The sequence below is a fragment of the Syngnathus acus genome, chromosome 3, assembly GCF_901709675.1.
Source record: "Syngnathus acus chromosome 3, fSynAcu1.2, whole genome shotgun sequence".
NCBI classification, from domain to species: Eukaryota; Metazoa; Chordata; class Actinopteri; order Syngnathiformes; family Syngnathidae; genus Syngnathus; species Syngnathus acus.
Window position 1 is genome coordinate 16464544 of NC_051089.1, and position 15045 is coordinate 16479588.

Consider the following 15045-nt stretch of genomic DNA (forward strand, 5'->3'; position numbering starts at 1 on the left):
TACAGAGTAACTATACTATTTTCATGAATCGATTTCGTTTGTTTGTAACGTGAAATCCTCAGAAATTTAAAATATTGATCATTTCAGTGACAACTGCAGTATGGCCAAACTCAAAGTAGTCTGCCAGTTTCTGCAGACCGGTGACATTATAGAAAGCGACTCGTCAGAATTACTTCAGCTTTAGCAAACGGACACCCTTCTTCAATTTTACTTCACACAAAGTAAAATTAAGTCGGATTAAAGTCTTTCAGCCCACATGATGCCTGTCGGATAATCCCTTGAAAGTGTCCCATACATTCTTTTCCGGGCCAACTGAAACCAATCTTATTTACCTGCACCAGTGACTCCACAGCTAGACTAAATTGCGCACACACACGCACGCACGCACACTTTCGCTTCCTCCTCCCTTAAGAATAAGAAAAAAAAACTAAACCGGTCTTGCAGTGTTGTACTTTGCGGTTGTGCATAGCTCCAAGTCTGGGGTACGTTTGCTCCACCTCATCTCCAATCTGACCATGTTTGTCACGCAAAGAGGGCTTGAGGGTATATAAAAGGCACAAGAAGCTGACCCACAGGACAAACTGATCCAGCAAACACAACATGGACGTTGCCCCTGAGGAAAAGAATTTGGTGGATGAACAGAAGCAAGCAGCAGAAGACTGTCACGTCTTTGAAGCAGAAGCGCTTGGGCGTAAGTCATTATTACTGTTGTTGGAGCAATCGTCAATATCATTCTTCCAAACACTGAAGTTGAAAATAAGTGAAACTGATCATTTTAAAAGTATGAAACTGATATGACACAACATAAATTTTGGCTTACACATGTTATGGTTTCAACAGAATTACTGGGCATGTTTGTTTGGGCTGGTGATACTGTGCAATAATGTAGAGCATCTGCAGAAGCTTTATCAATTAAAATACTCTTCATTGTGCAGTTTTATTGTTATATTATGTCTGGTGAACACATTTTGCTTCCATGTTTTAACAACATATACTTTTTAAATACAAAAACCCAAGTCAATGTGCTTGTCTTAATTAGTAAATAAAACATGTTAGAAAAATGTAGCTTTGGTGTCCAGCATGATATTCAGATGCAGATCATGTGCTGTGCCCACAAAGGAATGTTCTTGTTTCTTCATTCTGACGCCTGTGAGATAAAACAAACTAAAAAACAAACTCAAATGAATCCTTTGGAAGTGGGGCATCTGTGGGGTTTTGCTTTTGTAAACTTACTGCACAAGTAAGCCCTGCAAGTTGAGAGAGAGTTTATTTTTGTTGTTGTAGTTTTCAGTAGCCAAGAAAGGCAGCATATGATACTGGCACTTGTTCATAAAAACTCACCATTTCATGTATTTTAGCCAAAATATTGATTAACAACTCCTCAGTATGGTGCAGTTATGCAAATGATAACCTCGATGAACTTATTCCATTTATATTGTAACTTGCCATCAGTGTCAAATTTTTCAATCAAATTTGCATGTGAAGAAAAGGTGTGCAGTTTGGATGACTCCAAAGAGCTGCAAAAAAAATCTCTAAAACAAAATGTCATATGAATTGAAATCATTAATCATTAATAAGCCTAACAAGAATAAAGGGTAACTTGAGCAAATATATTATCTCAGAAGTGTGAATAAAATTTTGCAATAATCAGTACCCAAGTCTCAGTCTCAAAAAGGTTGTTGACCCCTGATCTGTATACACACAATTTAAAGAGATCAAATATAAACCGAAGGACCAACAGACATGATGGAAAGGTTATTGTTGTTTTTTGGAGGGGGGGGGGGTGCATTCCACTACATTTCAGTGTCAATTTGAATTCCATTAATTGTTCAGCCCACATCCAGGGTGAAGTCCAGTTTACCGTAACCTGAAAAGGAAAAGCGCTACCCAAGATGGATGCTTGTGTGTTTGTGTGTGTGTCACAGCTCAGAAAACGGTCCTGATCGTGTACGCCCACCAGAGCTTGGGCTCATTCAACGAAGCAGTCCGGGATGAGACTACTAAGGAGCTATCAAAGCAAGGCTACCGGGTCATCGTATCAGACCTTTATGCTATGAACTTTAAAGCTGCCGCCACAAGGAGCGATATAATTGGTGAGCTCTCTTCAATGGAATGTCAGACTGACAACTGCCAGTGAGCAGAAATAAGGATATTTTAGTCTGCAGCAAGATGTATATTATGACCCTCAAAGTCAGAGTTCTTCTTACAGGTTGAGATAGCCTACTGCCTCTGCCCTGTTTCATTTCCACCCGAAAGATGGCACAAGGAGTGGCTTGATAATCTTTGCCATACCCCTTTCCACATCTTGCCACCTTACAACAACAATTTTTAACGTCTTATTGTAATTTTATGTGATCAACCAACACAAAGCTAGCATACACACTGTAATTGTTTAGTGGAACGGATATCAAAATTTTAAAAATGTGGCGTGCATTTGTTTATACTTTGCAAGGTCATCGTTTGCTGTCATTACAGCTGCAATTTTTTGGGGTGATGTCTCTCCCAGCTTTGTACATCTTGATACTGGGAATTTTTTGCCAGTTATTTGCAAAAAAAGAAAGTTTAAAGTTCAATGAGTTCAATGGGATTTAGGCCTGGAGTTTGACTGGACCATTCTAACGTGCATATTCTTTGATTCTAAACCATTCCATTGTAGTTCTGGCTTTATACTTTATGTTTTGGAGATTCTCCTTGAGATGTTAAAAGCTCGAGATATTTTTGGGGAATCAAACCATGCTTTAAACTTATCGCTGACCTGTGCTATGAGTCCCTTGGTCGTCGTGATGCTGTTCACCAGTGTCATCTAAGAAACTGGTGATGCCTTTAAAGAACAAGTGTATTCACAGAGAGAGTAAATTGCACACAAGTGGACTCTATTTACTTTTAATATGACTTTGGAAGGCAATTGATTGCAGTGAATTGTAATTAGGGGTTTCAGAGTACAAATGCACACCACACGTTTCGAATTTATATTCCTTTGAACTTTGAAAACTGTAAATCATTTTTGTTGAGCTTGACTATTTTGTTTTGGAATATCACATGTAAAGTATTCACGTTTTTGATAGTAAGATCAAAATTGGGAACAAGTTCAAGGGGTATGAATGCTGCTTGACACTATCGACACATTCAAAGTAATTGCAGCTAGAACAAATAAAACCTATCACTTTAATTCCATATTGACAATGATGTTATTGTGCAGGTGATTTAAAGAACTCAGAGCTTTTCCAATATGGAGAGGAGACAATGCACGCCTTCAGGGCAGGTTGCCTAAGTGACGACATCGTGGCCGAACAACGCAAAGTAGAAGCGGCTGAGCTCATCATCTTCCAGGTCAGGGGTCACTTGAAATGACTCTAACCAACTAGATCAACTATTATCACGGAGGATCTGTGGTTGTTTCATTCTTAATGGCAAGAGACAGGACCAACCCCTAAATAGGCTAATGCAGGCGAGATTTAAAAAATTTGGTTTTGTTATATAGTATATGAGTGCAATATTCTACTGATCTTGTAATATTTTGACAAAACCACCTGCGAAGTGTTTTAAAAAAACTTTTCTTTGAGTATTTTGCAAAAGGTAAGAAAAGCAATGCAACTAAAAGTGATATTGTAATGTCTTTCTTCAGTTCCCTTTATACTGGTTCAGTGTACCTGCCATCATGAAGGGATGGATGGACCGAGTGCTAACTCAGGGCTTTGCTTTCTCCCTGGAAAAGCTGTATAACAATGGTATTTTCAAGGTGTGTCTCAGAGGAGCTACTAGAGTACTGTACTTAGAATTGTGAATTTAGAATCGTGTGTGTGTGTACATGCATGTGTGTATGTGGAAATACATAGAGATTTTTCAAATGTCTTTTTTAATGTAATTACATAACAGCATCTGTGATCAACTTTAAATCCGTTACGACAATCACATTTCGTAGCCTATTGTGATAAACTCAATAAATTAAGATGAAGATACATTTTTAGTCCTATGATTTAAGTGAGTTTTTTAGACATCCGGTCCTTGCTATCAGCACAACTGTCTGCCAATAAACATGATTTGATGTTTCCCCCAAGAACAAGAAAGCAATGTTATCTTTTACAACTGGAGCTACAGAATCAATGTTTCGCCCCGATGGCATAAATGGAGACATTAACGTCACACTGTGGCCTCTACAGGTGAGGATGAATTGCAGTTAGCGCTACTCACACAGCATGTCAAACAGAATACAGTAATCGTATATTTTTTTGTTTTTTTAGGGGAATCATAACTATGCACTCACCCTGGGATTACTGTTTCTGCTTCACCTCTTTTTGTTTTATTTCCCCCCCAGAATGGCACGCTGCACTTTTGTGGATTTCAGGTCCTTGCTCCTCAGATTTTCTGGGGTCCAGCTCACTGCCTTGCTGTGCATCGAACGGCGATGCTAAAAGAGTGGCGTATGCGTCTCAAAGGACTGCTGGCTGAAAAGTGTCTGACTTTTGCCCCATGTGAATGGTTTGATCTCAGCTTTGAAAAGGGGTTCTTACTTCAGTCAAAGGTGAAGGAGGAGCAAAAGTCCAATGCCTATGGAATCACCACAGGACACCATCTTGGCAAATTACTCCCGCCTGACAACCAAACCAAAGCACAGCTCACAGATGAAGAGCTTGTCAGTACCTGCCTTCGCACACGAATGGCTGTAACTTCTAACAAAATGTGAATGTGCAAGAGAGAAACAGAATCACCCTAATCAACTTGCGGAACCATCACTGTAGTGAAACTACTTACTTCTTTTTAATATATTTCATTTGAATAAACATAACAGTTATCACCAGGTTTCACTTTTTTTTTCTCAGCTCTATGAACATTTTGTATGTCTGTGAAATGTTTCATGTAAAATGTTGTTGTTTCATGTTTTTTTTAAATTGCATATTTTACTTTTTTATTAATCACTGGCCACATGGTAACTATGGCGCACTTGGTAGGCCATTCAAGAATGAAACCACAAACATAAATGTAAAGGTACAATTAATTATGTTTAGTTATGAGCGGAGTAACAGTACGCTAAAAATCCGTCAATTCATATCTTGCGTCAATTTCACAATGATTTGTATTTGGTATGGTAAAGAAATAAAATGCAAATACAACTTGTTTTTAAATACTAACTTAGCATCCATCCATCCATCCATTTTCTATACCGCTTGTCCCCACGGGGATCGCGGGTGTACTGGAGCCTATCTCAGCAGTCATCGGGCAGTAGGCGAGGGATACCCTGAACCAGTTGTCAGCCGATCGCAGGGCACGCAGAGACGAACAACCATCCGCACTCGCACTCACACCTTGGTGCAATTTGGAGTGCTCAATCGGCCTACCAAGCATGTTTTTGGGATGTGGGAGGAAACCGGAGTGCCCGGAAAAAACCCATGTGTGCTCAGGGAGAACATGCAAACTCTACACAGGAAGGGCCGGAGGTGGAATCGCTTGTACTAAACTATTTAAGCTTGACATCCGCTTGCCAGAAGCTGAGCTACACTGTGTTTGTTTACAAATTGGGCGTGTGGCTACAGAGCGGAGCAATTAACATTTACCTCATAGTTACCCCATAATTATGTAACGCCCTCATTTGTGGTCAAGAATGAGTCTTGCAAGGTGATGATCACAGCGAGTTGAGAACTGTGTTGTAACGTTATTGAAAGTTATGCTTTATTTATATATTGGTGAAGCGGACGTGAGCGATCCTGTGGTACAAAATATCAAATAAATTTAAGGCATCAGAGAGAATTGATTGATTGAGTGATTGATTGATTGATTGATTGATTGATTGATTGATTGATTGATTGATATATTTTGATTGACCATATAAACATTACAAAATAAAGATATTTGCAAGAAAATAAACATTATCAGTAAATGTTTCAGTTCAACAGTTTACATGCTCAATGAGAGTAGGAACAAGTACAGGAACTTATCTAGTCCTACCCCTTGTTTTCTATATATTACTGTCAGTTGTTACGCTATTAGTTATTTATGGAAAAAAATTATCCAAAAATAAAAACAAACAGAAACAAATAACAAGCGTCACAAAACACACTCTTAATCATAGGTATAAGCATAACTTGGAAATTATTTCAATTATACATGCTACATAAAAGAAAGCAAAAAACTAAAGCATGATCAGAATTTAATTGTGATAGACTGGATTATGAGAAGAACAGTACAAGAGGGAGATAATGGAATTAGATGGAAGCTGACATCAAAACTTGATATTTGGACTTTGCAGATGATATAGTGTTACTCTCCTCTATAAAACATCATATGCAGATTAAAACAACCCGAATGGATGCAGAAGCCAAGCGAGTAGGACTCAAGAGCAATACACAAAAGACAAAAACAATGAGGATAAATGCAAAAAAACAGGAACGAATCAAGTTCAATGAGCAAGATATTGAAGATGTAGACCAGTGCACTTACTTAGGAGCAATAGTATGTAAAGAGGGAGGCGGTATGAAAGATCTGAAGAATAGGCTGTCAAAAGCAAGAGGAGCATTCATCAAACTTAAAAAGACCTGGAGCTCCAATGACATCTCAAGAAGAATCAAGCTAAAGCTTTATAAGACGCTAGTAGTGCCAGTACTGCTGTATGGATGTGAAACGTGGAAAATGAATAAAGGGGACAGCAAGGCAATTGATGTGTTCCACAACCGATGCCTACGAAGAATACTCCGCATACATGGGCAAGACCACATCAGCACTAAAGACCTACTAGAGAGAGCTGAAATGGAGCCATTGAGTGAAGAAGTTAGGATGCGTAGATCAGGCACGTGCACTCATAGGAGGCAGGTGAGGCAGTGCCTCACCTTGCCACCAGGGGCGGTAAAGGGCTCAACATGGTTTCCTCAGCTGTCACCATAAGTTGTTAAAAAATGAATAATATAATAAAACATAATATAATATCTGTCCTGTGGTCTATGCTTTTAATGCAATTTTGGTGTGTTTCCTATACATTTGGATCATTTTTATAGTCAAAATAGCTGTATTTCTTGTTCAAATAACAACGGGAGACGAGAATCATGGAGGCTGAGGCAGTGACAGGTAGTGCCTCTCAGGGCGTGCGTGTGAGAGTGTGCACCACTCACACACTGTACTGAGCGCGTGCAAACGGCGCGTGGTTGCAGTCAGCGGGAAAATACGGGCCTTGAGGCAGCCAGTACCTTTGCCTCAAAGATGGGGCGATAGTGAGCCTGCGGCTAATAGTTCACGACACGAGTGAATGCGAGAGTAAATTAAGAAGAAAAAAAAGAAAAGAAAAACAACCAACAACATTCGGTGCTAACGCGTTGCTATTTGGCTTTATTTTCCCTGAAAATGGAGGATATAATCTCGAAGATAAGAAATTTTTCAAAACTTGACTTTCAGTCAAAGCAAGAAATCATAAGTAAGGGAAGACCAACGCCAGATTTGCGAGGATTAATTCAAACTACGGGCCTTTTACAAGAGAGACTTGTAAAACTCAAAGAAAAGGACAAAAAGGAGGACTTCTACAACAAAGTCATCGAGATCTTCGTCCAGAAGGACAGGAGAATGGACTTCATTTACAAGTAAAGGTAAGAATACTGCAGTGGTGTGTTTAAATGTACAGTGGTGTGTTTAAAATGTTATTAAATTTAATCAAGAATGGGATAACAACCATGTATGCTTGTAAATCTGACTTGTGAGTCAGTGCCTTAGCGTCATACAGTACGTTTGTAAATCTGACTCTGAGTCAGTGCCTCACCAACCCCAACCCTCACCGCACGTCCCTGGCGTAGATGGAAAATGATTGGACACATACTACGGCAGGACCACAACAACGACTGCAACACAGCCATGACCTGGGCAGCAGAAGGAAAAAGAAGGAAAGGAAGACTGAAGATCACCTGGAGGCGTACTGTCGAGAAAGAAAGGAAAGAAGCATGACTGCAGCAGCTGACCGTGACAGGTGGAAGCGCTCTGTGAAGGCCTTAAGTGCCACGAGGCGCGAAGTGAATAGATAGAGATGATCAGAACCAGAATCGCATTTATTTTCACTGTACACAGTACATGGAAATTTGAGCGCTGCTCCCTTTGGTGCAAAAAGCAAATTAAAATAAAAGAGCATTAGAGCACACAAGATAAAATGTAAAAAGCATATAAAATATAAAATATGTAGAAAAGGCAGTAGTATGTACAGGCAGTAGTATATGCATATATGTACATGTAGTGATATGGGAAACATGATTATTGCACAGGAAATAAAAAATATTGCACAGTATATTGCAATATTGCAAGTACTTATAATTGCATCACTTATATAGCAGATTCTCATAAACATGCATATTCATATTACCTTATTTAAACATTTTTGTAGCACCATATTTTGAGATGTCCTTTAAACACGTCTTCCACCTAATAAAACTTCCAAACACATGTACCTCTCCTTCTCCTAACATTGTTCTGCTTTCTTCCACTGGTTTCACCGATAAAATTTGTCGTGTTTTTTTGTAATTAGAAGTAAAAGATAAGTTGAACTTATTTTGAGAATTTGGCACTGTAGGGGCCTTTTGGCAGTTTATTTGAGGTTAAATATATACTCAGACAGTGAAAATACATTATACGTAAGCGTGGCGATGATAATGGTTCATTTTTTCACCCCTCTTCAAACGGGCATATGACGATGACAGAATGATGACGTAAGAGGTTTGCTTGGGACAAAGCAGTAGGGATTTACGATGTATTTCATGTCAAACGTAACTTTATTTTTACGACAAATATGAAGATAAATATAAAATTTGACTACAACTGAAAAAAAAAGTGCATTTAAAGTATAGTCGCCCATTCCCAACCCTCCTCCAAAAAGTACAGCCGAATGACAACCATCAGCAATTACGTCATCGTAAAGGTGGCTCCCGGTTGGCTGACAGTGAGGGGGTGGTGCTTGTTTGTTGTTTTGCTGAAGTGTTGACTTTAAATAGACGGCCGAGGACCTGCTTTACCTCTATTTCCATTTTAAACAATACTAACCAGGAACGACACTTTCCTCCCACATCTAACCTCGAGTTACTCTTACAATCATCTCTAAAGAACAGAGAGCGCCCGAAAACGACAACCATGAAATGGATGTTCAAAGAGGATCATTCTCTGGGTAAGGGAGGAGGGAGGTGTCGTTAATATGACAAACGCACGGGAAATGTTTTATAATGTCGATTCAGCTGAACCATTGAAAAAGAAATTCCATGATGTGTTCAAGTCAATGTTATTTCCGATCACTTATTTCATAACCTTGTTTTATAAAGGACGGGGAGCTTGGCCTGCCCTGAAATGGCTCGACAATCTTGGGAGGCTTAAGCTAACCCCTTCAACAGGACATACTCTAAATACTGCTGTCACAAAAATATATGTGTATACATTTCTCCAATGGATAATAATGTTGTGATCTAGTATTTGCGAGGAAAGCGTCGTGCCTTTGTTAATACGCAAACGACGATTTTAGTCAACTGGACTTGTTGGCAAAATGGTGGTGAAACGAAGAGACACGAGACTGTCAAGTCTTCGATTTTGCACGATTAACAAATGCTTGATTTGCCTTTGGGTTCGTTAAAACAGCCTTGTCCATCCGCAAGAAATTGAAGCGCAGCATTGTTAGCAGGGAGGAGACCGTTGTTTTGGCAGATCTTCAAGAGGCCTAGGGGGGTGGGGTGGGGACGGGGGGTTAGAAATTTGCATAACAACTCTCTGATGAAAATGTTGTTAATAGTTTCGCTGACACCGTTAAAGGAAATGATTATTGCCTCTAATCGCGGACCAAAAATGGGGAAGACACTCGATTATTTTATCAGGAAGCTCAACTGTATAATAAGGGGAGACTTCCATTTACAGCATTACGTCGATCATAACAAGAATGATTTATTCAGAGCATAGTCTGGTTGTTAATAATTCATAAAAGAAAAAGTTGCTATTTTAAAGTATGCCGTAAGAAGACTACATTACCCAGAAGCCTCCCCTCATCTTGCGTGATAAAATGCTGTCGTAAAAACAGTACATTTAAGTATACTACTTTTTTGTATACATCTGCTGCTGTAAGTTTCCAAAAGATATTTAATTATGAGTTTTCCCCCATTTTATTACAAATATTGCAATACAAAGCAAGATGTGTTAATAAATCTACAAGTTTGTTGAATCAGTGCATCTCCCCAACTACTCTACACACAAAAATAAGTACTTTGTGAGTCAGCTTTAATTCTACAAATGAATAACACATATTTTACTTGATATCCTGCAGAACATCGGTGCATAGAATCTGCCAAAATCCGCAACAAGTACCCTGACAGGGTCCCAGTAAGTGAAAAATTTTCTCAATTAGTTTTCTCAATGAGCCTTTTTATGTCACCCTGACTGTTGGCCAACTGTACACTGTGTGGTAGGTAATTGTGGAGAAAGTGTCTGGGTCCCAGATAGTGGACATTGACAAGAGGAAGTACCTGGTCCCTTCTGACATCACAGTGGCTCAGTTCATGTGGATCATCAGGAAACGCATCCAGCTGCCCTCAGAGAAGGCCATCTTCCTGTTTGTGGACAAGACAGTCCCCCAGTCCAGGTCAGAGTGACAATATTTGACTAGCTGGTCCTCAACAAATAGTACATGATATTTGACCAAAACTGATCACTTATCGAGATATAAATTGTTATGTGAATGGGATTTACTGCTACCCAGATAGCAAAATATAACTGGGCTTGATATGCTAAATAGATCTGGTTTGAAAACAAAAAAAGTCACCTGTTAAGGCCTATTGTATCCCCAAAGCTAATGGTTTATAATTGAAAAAAAAGAAAAAAAAAACGCAAATTAGCCTTTTTGTGTAGATTTTTAAAATGGACATCACCTTGTTATCATGTGCCATAGAGTCCATCCTTGGTATAGAGATCACTGAATGCTATCCAATTCGAGCTGTTGCAATGTCCTTGCTTACCGTTAGATGTCGCTAACTTCACACTGTTTCAGGAAGGTCTATTTTAGTATTATCATTTAGCTCGCCATCAAAAGAATGCCACAGCTTTTCTAATGTTATGAATGTGAACTAACATTAAATAAAATGCTAAACTAGGTAATGATAACAGACAAAATTACATTTGCTCTTGGAATCTGTTAGGGCATTGACGTTAATACTCGCTGGTTCATGTCCTTTAGATATCATTCAAATCATCAATATGTATCATTCTGTTAGTTTGAGATATTTCGTTCTTTTTGGTTAAATCCACTAACCCTGACATTTAGTTGCTATTGCTAAACCTTACAAATAGGCATCGTGCGTTGTAGAGGAGCTGACAGTATTGAATGGGTGTCTTATTTCATGTTTCAGCATCACAATGGGACAGCTGTATGAAAAGGAGAAAGACGAAGATGGCTTTTTATACGTGGCTTACAGCGGCGAAAACACATTTGGCTTGTAAAAGAAGAAGCCATGATAGTAAGCTGACCTTACCTGCTGACATCTAATCATAGCCCTCATTTGGCCCCTGGAGAAAGCCTCGGGAAAACCCTTTGAAAACACCACAGAAAGATGGACTACCTGCTCACCAGCTTGGATGACAAAACAAGTGTGCCAGTGTCTTTTTATTTTATTTTTTTGGGCCCATGTTGCACCTGTCCATAATGATTCAAATATTTAGTTGTCTATTGTGTGGTAGCGTTTGTCTGTTTGTTTTCTTATCTCTTGAGATTTGAAGTTTTTCCAAACTCCTTGTGTGTGAATGACTTTAGTTTTGCTTTTGTCTTTGAAGACAATATTTATGAAATTGGAATATTTTAATTTAATTATGTGGAGGTAAGGTAGCTGGATGACCTAACCAATAAAAATGCTCAATAAACACTGTCACGTCATCATTTTGAAACCAAATGCATGACTCGGCAGCACAAAAGAAGTTTAAAGTCTTTAAATAACAAATGAGTAATATGTGGGAGTATCATTTTAATGGGTTTTACTTTTTAGATCAGGGGTCACCAACCTTTCTTAAACCGAGAGCTACTTCCTGGGTACTGATTAAGGCAAAGGGCTACCAGTTGACACACACTTCTGAAATAGCCAATTTGCTCAATTTAGCTTTCACTATGTGTTGTTATTGTCATTTCCAGTTCACATGTAAGTGTGATTTTAACAATAATAGCAAACATACAGTCAAACCTCGGTTTTCGACCACAATCCGTTCCAGAAGGCTGTTCAAGAAGCGAATCGGTGGAATTCCGAATCTATTTTTCTCATTACAAATACAGTGGAGCCTCGGTTTTCGAACATCCCGGTTCTCGAACAAATCGGTATTCGAACAAAAAATTCGAGATTTCTTTGCTTCGGATGTCGGACGAAATTCGGTTGTCGAACCTCGCGAGATGAGCCGAGAGGACCCGCATGCCAATTGACTCCGTTCGTTATTACGTTCTTGTTACTCTGAGGATTGCATCAACTCTAATCATGCCTCCAAAGGAAGCAAGTGGGAGCAGTAAAGCCATCCTAAAACACAAAGACGCTCCATAAGCAATGCGACACTGAGCGCCCGGCGCGCTACGGTTGCGCGATCGGACAAAATTAAGCTCCCTGCGCACTGATCTCCACTTAAATTTTGGAAAGTACATCAGGACTTAAAAAATATTTTCTAAATTTCAGCGACGGCTCTGTCACAATAATGCGACCAGCGCGGTGCAGTTGCGCGGTCGGCGACGCGCTACGGTTGTGCGTTCGGCGGTGCGCTACAGTTGCGCGATCGGACAAAAATTGAAGTCCTGATGTACTTTCCAAAATTTAAGTGGATCTTAGTGCGCAGGGAGCTTAATTTGGTCCGATCGCGCAACTGCAGCGCGCCGGGCGCTCACTGTCGCATTGCTTTAAGAGCGTCTTTGTGTTTTAGGTTGGCTTTACTGCTCCCACTTGCTTTCTTTGGAGTCATGATTAGGGGTTAATACAATCCTCAAAGTAACGAAAATACAATAAACCACGGAGTCAGTCGGCATCCGGGCCGCGCGGTCGGGTTTTCTCGGGTCCTCCCAGCTCATCTCGCGAGGTTCGACCTCCGAATTTTGTTCAACAACTGAAGCAAAAAAATCTCGAAATTTTTGTTCAAATTCCGATTTGTTCGAGAACCGGAACGTTCGGAAACCGAGGTTTGACTGTAAAATAAATAGATGCAGCTCACTGACAAGTGCCCTATTTGAGCTAATTTTAGAACAGTCCTGCGGGCGACTCATGCGGTTCTCACGGGCTACCTGGTGCCTGCGGGCACCGTGTTGGTGACCCCTGTTTTAGATCATGGCATTTTATTTGCCATTGCTTTGCCATTTTGTGGATTATCTCATACCGTTTTTTTCCATGTAAAATGCGCAAAATTTAACTAATTTATTGTCCTAAAATCCGGGGTGCGCATTATACATGGGTACAATTTTTTTTAAATTTCTTTTTTTTTAAATTTTTTTTTTTTTTTTTTTAAGAAAATCATGGTACAACAATTTTTGAAGAAAATCTTGTCACGGATGGAGTGTGGAAAGGAAGAGGGCGACCAAGTGCAGCTTGTACCAGGGTTCATTGAAGGAACTCAAAACACAGACTTGGTAAACTAACATAACTCTCTAACAAAACCAACAACAGGACTGACCGACAAAGACGTGGAACAAAAAGACAGGGTGACATTGCCAAAGACAGGAACAGAAACCTGTGTTATTGTCAAATATTGTTTGTTTATTAATCTCCATCGCGGACTGGACGTCATACGGAGGCAGTATCACTGCGCATGCGCACTATGGATCCGATGCGAATAGTCCTCTTCTCTTCTTGACTGACAATGAATGTGATAGTTTAATACATACAATCAGCAAATAACAAAATACGTATTACAGGTAATATTTTATTTCACAACACTTTGCCTTGTTCCTTTCGTCGCTGCTGTTCACTTCAAACACACTCCATACGAACGCAATGCTCTCGTATCAGACGCTTGCTCGATCACCTGCTCGTTTGCTGTCACAATGTACCCTACACAAATCCGAAACATTTGTTGCGGCTCCGAGTCACGACGAGGGGCAAGTTTTGGTTTCCAAGGGTGTTTTTATTCCTCTTCAACGTCTCTCCCATACAGAGCCGCCTTTTTCACATGTCCGCACGTCACTTTCCTCTCTTTTCATTTTAACCTAACTGATCGCGGTGGTGCCTTTCTGGGCAGTCGGAGAAATCATCGCCAACAAAAAAAATACATCCAGCCTAGTTAAGACCATACCAAAGACTATAAAAATGGGACCCATTGCCTCCCTGCTTGGCACTCAGCATTAAGGGTTGGAATTGGGGGGTTAGATCACCAAATGATTCCCGAGCGCGGCGCTGCTGCTGCTCACTGCTCCCCTCTCCCCCAGGGGATGGATCAAAATCACACGGGGATGGGTCAAATGCAGAGGACAAATTTCACCACACCCAGATGCGTGTGTGACGATCATTGGGACTTAAAAAAAATAAAATAAAAAAATAAAAAATTTGGGTGCGTATTATACAGGCTTTTTTCCAGCATTGACATGCCATTTTTAGGGTGCGTATTATACATGGGGGCGCATTATACATGGAAAAAACGGTAATTTGCTTCTACCGTGCACTGATTTGCTAGCTAACATTCATTCAGAGAGATCAATTGTCACAGACAGCTGACACCATTTTGCATACTGCAATCGATGGCTCGTTCATTTAAAGCACTGTGGTACAAATATTTGTCAAAAGGGAAATCAACTCAAAAGTTATCTTTATGTCCTATGGTAGCTCACTAAATATTGTGCTTGTAGGATATGAATTAAGCAGCAAAATGCACCCATTTTCATCCATCTCGGGGTGGGACAGCCATTTTGCCACTTGCTGTCAACTGCCGCCGGGAAATGTCGTCCTCTGGCGGACGCGCCGTTGTAAATGAATGGGCTTTCACATTGCATTTTCAATGAGGAGGAAGTGTACAATTTAGGCTGCGGTGCTGTGCACGGCCGATGACCCCCCCCCCCCCCCACGACCCAACTTCCACATTCTGTAAAGACGGTTGACCACATTC

General features: G+C 40.1%; 2 protein-coding genes across 2 annotated transcripts; both read left to right on the forward strand.

The window, feature by feature from the left end:
* The first annotated feature begins 423 nt into the window (after window positions 1-423).
* Window positions 424-4803, forward strand: nqo1 (NAD(P)H dehydrogenase, quinone 1). The gene is made up of 6 exons (XM_037247152.1): window positions 424-691; window positions 1926-2093; window positions 3200-3330; window positions 3626-3739; window positions 4059-4160; window positions 4316-4803. The coding sequence occupies exons 1-6, from the start codon at window positions 601-603 to the stop codon at window positions 4682-4684; spliced, it is 975 nt and encodes a 324-aa protein (XP_037103047.1). The 5' UTR covers window positions 424-600; the 3' UTR covers window positions 4685-4803.
* A 4088-nt stretch (window positions 4804-8891) lies between these two features.
* Window positions 8892-11849, forward strand: gabarapl2 (GABA(A) receptor-associated protein like 2). The gene is made up of 4 exons (XM_037247153.1): window positions 8892-9124; window positions 10262-10317; window positions 10404-10576; window positions 11340-11849. Exons 1-4 carry the CDS (start codon window positions 9091-9093, stop codon window positions 11428-11430), a joined length of 354 nt encoding a protein of 117 aa, XP_037103048.1. The 5' UTR covers window positions 8892-9090; the 3' UTR covers window positions 11431-11849.
* The last annotated feature ends 3196 nt before the right edge of the window (window positions 11850-15045 follow it).